Source organism: Procambarus clarkii, chromosome 47 (genome assembly GCF_040958095.1).
Source record: "Procambarus clarkii isolate CNS0578487 chromosome 47, FALCON_Pclarkii_2.0, whole genome shotgun sequence".
Classification (NCBI taxonomy): Eukaryota; Metazoa; Arthropoda; class Malacostraca; order Decapoda; family Cambaridae; genus Procambarus; species Procambarus clarkii.
In genome coordinates this window covers 7,412,569-7,420,623 of record NC_091196.1, presented here as the reverse complement: position 1 = coordinate 7,420,623, position 8,055 = coordinate 7,412,569, and the positions used below count along the sequence as shown (strand labels likewise).

General features: G+C 40.5%; 1 protein-coding gene across 1 annotated transcript in view; it reads left to right on the top strand.

Annotated features, from left to right (window-relative positions):
* Positions 1-3,625: 3,625 nt before the first annotated feature.
* LOC123762897 (formylglycine-generating enzyme) overlaps positions 3,626-8,055 on the top strand; it is a 40,336-nt gene continuing 35,906 nt past the window's right edge. Inside the window, exons 1-2 of the mRNA XM_045749651.2 lie at positions 3,626-3,821; positions 6,792-7,295. Coding sequence (XP_045605607.2) covers positions 6,849-7,295 — 447 coding nt within the window. The 5' untranslated portion in view covers positions 3,626-3,821; positions 6,792-6,848. The remainder of the gene's footprint in view (positions 3,822-6,791; positions 7,296-8,055) is intronic.

Sequence of the window (8,055 nt, the reverse complement as noted above, 5' to 3'; positions counted from 1 at the left end):
GTTGACATTCTTGTTGACATTGTTGAATGTGTTGTTGTATTTGTTGTTGACAGTGTTGTATTTGTTGTTGACAGTGTTGTATTTGTTGTTGACAGTGTTGTATTTGTTGTTGACAGTGTTGTATTTGTTGTTGACAGTGTTGTATTTGTTGTTGACAGTGTTGTATTTGTTGTTGACTGATTTTATGGTTGCGAGTTTGACTGTGTTGTTCACTTTCAACAACACAGTCAAAAACACAGCCGAGAACACAGCCAACAACACAGTCAAACTCACAACACATGATATACAACAACAAATACAACAACACCGTCAACAACAAATACAACAACACACATACAAGAACACTGTTAACTACACTGTCAACAACACATAAAACAACAGTCAACAACAAAGTCAAAGTCAACAACACTGTCAAACTCACAACCATAAAATCAGTCAACAACACAGTCAACAACACATACAGTAAGACAGCCAACAACGCTGTCAACAACAAATACAACACCGCTGTCAACAACACTGACAGTGTTGTTGACAGTGTTGTTGACAGTGATGTTGACGATGTTATTCAATGTTTTGTTGACTGTGTTGTTGACAAACCCACAACCATAAAATAAGTCAACAACACATTCAACAACACTGACAACAACAAATACAACAACACAGTCAACGATATCAACAACACAGTCAACAAGATTGTCAACAGCAGAGTAAACAACACAGTCAACAACACATACAACACAAACACACAGTAAACAACAAAGTCAATAACACATACAACAACACATACAACAACAGTCAACAACAACAGTCAACAACACATACAACAACACGGTCAACAACACGGTCAACAACGCATACATCCACATATAAGAACATAAGAACGTCGATAACTGTTGAAAGCCTATTGGCCCATACGTGGCAGCTCCTATTCATAGTTATCCAATCTCATTCATTTAAATGTCTAACCTACGCTTAAAACCATCAATGGATCATACTTCTATTATGTTTCGGGGTAATTGTTGCACAAATCAACAACCCTGTTACCGAACCAGTGTATACCCAGATCTTTTCTAAATCTAAACTCATCTAATTCATACCCATTATTTCGTGTTCTGTCTTGTGTTGATACTTTTAATACCCCTATTAATTATTAGAGTATTCGACCCATAAATCAAAATTTCACAATATATTGCAGTTTTTAGCGAGATTTGTTGCATTTTGATTTGAACTAAAAATCCTCGACTTTAGCAATAATATGACGTTTGTCATATTTATTTACTTAATGGGACTTAAACCAAATATCTACGATTTACCAATATTTGTTTCCGCTTTCCGTCGTTTTAAAGAAATTTAAGTTAATGAACATAAGAATGGAGGTAACCGCAGAGGGCAACATACAACAACAAAGTCATCAACATAGTCAACAACTGATACAACAGTTGTATCAACTGTTGTATGAGTTGTTGTATCAGTTGTTTGTTGTTGTTGACTCAATAACACAGTCACCAACACAAACAACATCACATACAACAAGTGATTCAATAACACATACAATAACAGATTCAACAACACATTTAACAACACAGACAACTCTCCCACACACTTTCTGTACACTACAACTCTCCCATGTAACCTTCAACACACAGAAACTCTCCCCACACACATTCCATCCTCAGGTTATGCTCGTCCAAGCTACAACTCACCCTCAGGTTATGTTTGTCCAAGCTACAACTCATCCTCAGGTTATGCTCGTCCAAGCTACAACTCACCCTCAGGTTATGCTCGTCCAAGCTACAACTCACCCTCAGGTTATGCTCGTCCAAGCTACAACTCACCCTCAGGTTATGCTCGTCCAAGCTACAACTCACCCTCAGGTTATGCTCGTCCAAGCTACAACTCATCCAACATACGACCGGTGCCAGACTAAATTTTTCAATATCAAATTATTACAAAATATTACTATATTGACTATTAACACTTTGTGTATAATTATGCTTAGATTATGTATTTTGGTTCTGTTAGCAATCAACCTGTCGTCAGTCTATGTTCATTCCATCCAGCGGTTGACTCCAAAGATACATTCATAAATTTTTACATGCTGTTCATTCAAAAGAAGATTTTTATAAAATATAAATTAATATTGTTATATATTAGTATACTGTGCAAATTTAGGCATTGGTTAGGCGATTAGGTTCAGTTGGCGATTATTTGTTTTTGACAACCCGTCCTCGACTCAAGTCCATTACATCCAGCGGTCGACCCCACAGACTCATTCATAAATGTTTAAATGCTGTTCATTCAAAACGGGAATTTTCTCAAATATAAATTAATATTATAATATATTATCATAGGGTGCATATGTAGGCATAGGTTAGGTTAAGTGAATATTTAGGTTCTGTTGGCGATTATTTGTATTTGTAGTACGTAGGTGAAGCATTTACAACATTGTGGTTCGAACAAAATTCGTCAATGAAGCACTTGTTCCGGAAGTGTTCGAACGTTATCAATTGAGTCGCAGCCTGTCCTCCAAACAAAGATCCAAAAGTGATTCTATGCACCCGCCACACCCCCTGTTTATGAATGAAAAGCAGTTTACACACGACTCACAACTGCTGACGTTCGAATATATCCGGAACAAGTGCTTCACTGACGAATTTTGTTCGAATCACTGCGCTATAAATGCTTCACCCACGTACTACAAATACAAATAATCGCCAACAGAACCTAAACACCTAACCTAACCTATCCTATACCTATATATATACACAATATGCTAATATATTATAATATTAATTTATACTTGAGAAAATTCCCATTTTGAATGAACAGCATGTTAAAATTTATGAATGCGTCTGTGGGGTCGACCGCTGAATGTAATGGACTTGAGTCGAGGACGGGTTGTGAGTCGTGTGTAAACCGTTTTTCATTCATAAATAGGGGGTTGGGCGGGTGCATGGAATCACTTTTGGGGCTTTGTTTGGAGGACAGGCTAGCATTTACAGCCTTGTGGTTCGAACAAAAGTTGTCAGTGAAGTACTTGTTCCGGAAGTGTTCGGGCGTCATCAGTTGTCAGTCGCGTGTAAACCGTTTTCATTCATAAACAGGGAGTTTGGCGGGTGCATGGAATCACTTTTGGGTCTTTGTTTGGAGGACGGGCTGGACTCACAGCTGATTTCGTTCGAACACTTCCGGAACATGTGCTTTACTGACAAATTTTGTTCGAACCACAACCCTGTAAATGCTTCACCCAGGTACTACAAATACAAATAATCGCCAACAGAACTAAACACTTAACCTAACCTAACCTATGCCTATATATGCACACTATGATAATATATTATAATATTAATTTATATTTTAGAAAATTCCCATTTTGAATGAACAGCATGTAAATATTTATTAATGCGTCTGTGGGGTCGACCGCTGGATGTAATGGACTTGAGTCGAGGACGGGTTGCTGTAAATGCTTCACCCAAAAACTTCAAATACCACATAATTCCTAATACAACTAAACATTAAATTATACACAGATTTAAAACATAATTAATATCAATTTATTTTAGACGAAATAGTTTTTGTTATTATATAGTACATAGGTGTTGTAGAATGCGTGCTTGGGGTTGGCCATTGTCTGATGATTGGTTGTGGGGGTCGGTCGCAGCGTGGAGTACCACAGTCTGAGGATAGATTGTTAGCGTCGGCAGCAGCGAGGAGTACCCCATCCTGAGGATGAGTTGTTCGGCCAAAGCTTGAACGAGCATAGTCTGAGGAGTGCTACTGTTTATACAGGTCAGCCTTTAAACACCATTACTCGAGTTAAGGTAACAAACAGATTTTCTTTACTAAGAATAGATATATAGAAATCTTGGTCATGATGCATATTTAAGGATTTTTTTTTTTACAAATTTCTTTGGCGAGCTCTTAAGATGACAGATTTTGTAGGGGCTCTAGAATGACAGGCATTGGTGGGGATATTAGAGGGGCGATTCACAGAAGCGTGATTTCCAGACCAAATAGATGAAGGCATAAACACGCGCACTAAGGTTAGTTAATGTTCTGAAGATATGGTGTTCTAATGTTCTGTAAAATCTGATTTTGTAGACCTGATCTCGGGTCCTTATTCGCACGGCAGTGAAGCGCGTGGAACTACAACCAGTGAAGACTATCAGGACTATCAAGTGATGTGTAGGGTACCAGGACCAGCGGTAAACATAAGTGACGTGTAGGGTACCAGGACCAGCGGTAAACATAAGTGACGTGTAGGGTACCAGGACCAGTGGTAAACATAGGTGACGTGTAGGGTACCAGGACCAGCGGTAAACATAAGTGACGTGTAGGGTACCAGGACCAGCGGTAAACATAAGTGACGTGTAGGGTACCAGGACCAGCGGTAAACATAAGTGACGTGTAGGGTACCAGGACCAGTGGTAAACATAGGTGACGTGTAGGGTACCAGGACCAGTGGTAAACATAGGTGACGTGTAGGGTACCAGGACCAGTGGTAAACATAGGTGACGTGTAGGGTACCAGGACCAGCGGTAAACATAGGTGACGTGTAGGGTACCAGGACCAGCGGTAAACATAGGTGACGTGTAGGGTACCAGGACCAGCGGTAAACATAGGTGATGTGTAGGGTACCAGGACCAGCGGTAAACATAGGTGATGTGTAGGGTACCAGGACCAGCGGTAAACATAGGTGATGTGTAGGGTACCAGGACCAGCGGTAAACATAGGTGACGTGTAGGGTACCAGGACCAGCGGTAAACATAGGTGATGTGTAGGGTACCAGGACCAGCGGTGAACATAGGTGATGTGTAGGGTACCAGGACCAGCGGTAAACATAGGTGACGTGTAGGGTACCAGGACCAGCGGTAAACATAGGTGACGTGTAGGGTACCAGGACCAGCGGTAAACATAGGTGATGTGTAGGGTACCAGGACCAGCGGTAAACATAGGTGATGTGTAGGGTACCAGGACCAGAGGTAAACATAGGTGATGTGTAGGGTACCAGGACCAGAGGTAAACATAGGTGACGTGTAGGGTACCAGGACCAGCGGTAAACATAGGTGACGTGTAGGGTACCAGGACCAGCGGTAAACATAGGTGACGTGTAGGGTACCAGGACCAGCGGTAAACATGGGTGACGTGTAGGGTACCAGGACCAGCGGTAAACACAGGTGACGTGTAGGGTACCAGGACCAGCGGTAAACATAGGTGACGAGTAGGGTACCAGGACCAGCGGTAAACATAGGTGACGTGTAGGGTACCAGGACCAGTGGTAAACATAGGTGACGAGTAGGGTACCAGGACCAGCGGTAAACACAGGTGACGTGTAGGGTATAAGGACCAGCGGTAAACATAGGTGACGTGTAGGGTACCAGGACCAGCGGTAAACATAGGTGACGTGTAGGGTACCAGGACCAGCGGTAAACATAGGTGACGTGTAGGGTACCAGGACCAGCGGTAAACATAGGTGACGTGTAGGGTACCAGGACCAGCGGTAAACATAAGTAACGCGTAGGCTACCAGGACTAGCGACCCGGGGGATGCACACCTGGTGCGTAGTCTAGCGACCCGCGGGATGCATGCTTAAGGCTATTACATTTTTGGGTAAATGGAAAATAGTTTTTAAAACCTTTTACTATAGCGAGAAACATAGGAACATGAGTAACCAACCTAACCTATCAATTCCATTTCATAGAAAACGTGAATTTTTGTTGGCCTTTATTGTTCTCAATAGCTTCCATTTGTAACGTTAACATAATGACAAAAGGGTTTTGTAGCTAACACTGTTAGCATTGTTTTGCCGAGACAAGACAATCGTCTTGGTAAACTAGTTGAATAAGGAGAAGGCTGGCGAATGGTGAACGAGGGACTGCAAGCGATTGTTAATCACTACGAATACGTAGCATTTTTAGCATAATCGACCAATCCCTTGAAAATGACTAGTTTGTAAAAAATTATACTACGTGAAATTATCGTTTTCTAAGCATCGTCCTGTACAGGTTAATGTGTTGCTTTAGTTCACGCGCGCTTAAGGCAAACCGCGTTATTTTTTGCGGAGTGGCAACTCTGCATAATACTTGGATTTGGAACACTAGCACACAGACTCGTCCTAGTATTATAGTATTTTAAACAGCTGATTGGTCGACCGTTCAGTATGGACTGTTAGATTCAAATGTTTTGTATATTTTTTGTATTAAACTAGCCTGAAAGGTACACCAAAACAAACTTTACTTATTTTGGTATATATGTCGTACCTAATAGCCACCGTTGCCTAACAAATCGAATTTTTGTGAAATATATAATTTTTCGAAGGCCTGCCTTAACAGCTCGGCCAAGTTGATGAACCCAGAACCCTACCGAGTCCTCTGGGATGTTCTGGATGACCCTAATTGGGGCACAACCATGGTTTTTAGCCAACTCTACCTCACTCGGGCCTACGTTGTTGGCGAATTGTGGAATGGAAAACAATGTTATGAAGGATTGGTATTAATGGTAATTGTGTATTGTAAGCTTTTTAGAGACGAAGATTGTGAAAAAAGTTATATAAAAAATGTATGTAGTCAAGAATTATGTAATGAAATTTATGGGAAGCAGGGGATTGTGTTGTGGACGATTGTAAAAATTGCAGGATTACAATATTCACTTCTTATCACACCACCTTGTACTCATTGTATTATAACCTCTCTATTGATTCCATATGATTGAGCAATGCTTTGAAAATTTAGGATTTATTCCTAAGAATATTATCTACTTAATTGTTCGTAACCAACACTTTCTCTTTTCAGATTACATCTTATTAGCCCAGATTGTATTATTCATCTTAATACAACGAAGCATTCATAATGCCAGATAATAAGTATTGGATCGTACCACTTCTGGGACTTGGAGTTCTCAGTCTGTGTGTGGGTGATGATCAAGAGCATAGCAATGAGTTTGAGTACGCATATAAACACGCTGTGAAAGCTGATCAATGTAATGAGAGAAGCACAGATTGTCTCAACAACATCAACCCGTGTTACAAACATGGCCAGGCGGCCAACATAGTGGACGGCTCCAGGCCCTACCCACATGGCCAGGCGCCCAACGTTGTGGACGGCTCCAGGCCCACCCTACAAATGGTAGAAATTCCTGGAGGCAAATTTATAATGGGAAACAATAACTCCAGATTCCGTAATGAGCGGGATATACCTGCGAGATGGGTAGAGATTAATACCTTTTACATGGATGTCTACGCAGTATCTAATGCAGAGTTTGAAGTGTTTGTTAACGCCAACAACTACAAAACGGAGGTAAGGGATCAATTATATTATCTTGAACGTTATATATAACGTATTCCTCTTGGTAAGACGCATGTAGTAAGATAGCTGTAAATTTGTAGACTTCAGTCCCTGGTCACAGTCTTCTCCTGGTCATGCCAGTTGTCAGTCCCTTGTCACAGTCCACCTCTGGTCACGCCGGGTTTCTTTAATTCCTTCTCCATTTTGAATTGTCATAAAATATTTTAAGTTTTGTACTTTTCAATTGTAATTATTGAAACAATTTACGACACTAAAATTGTTTTATTAATTTTCATTAAATGTAAAAACAGAAGCCCGTATTTCAATGGATCATAAAACTTCCATAAAATTTAATGCCTCAATATATGTTGTTGGGATGGTCAAATGCACTTTATTATCACCAAAAGGAAAAAGGTGGGGATAACGGAATTCTTTCAACACAAAACTACCATTTGCTATAATGTTCACTCTAGCCCGGTGTAGAACTGAACTAGAGAAATGAAGAACAAATCTATTTAGTTTTGCTCGAAACTCGCCATGTCTATTTTTAGTCAACATAACCATTAGAGCACTAAAGGCACATTCAAGGAAATATGAAGTTTGGAAGGGCAGAACTACTTGCCGAGCTTTTGTATCAAATTTGTTACATTTAGCAACAACTTGGGGATAGACCTAGAGGTGTTGGTATTTTGACACGTGGATGTCAAATGGCTCTTACTGTCATCATTTCTCGTGTCCATTAGCTCGTCAATTTGATCCTGCCCCGTTTTAG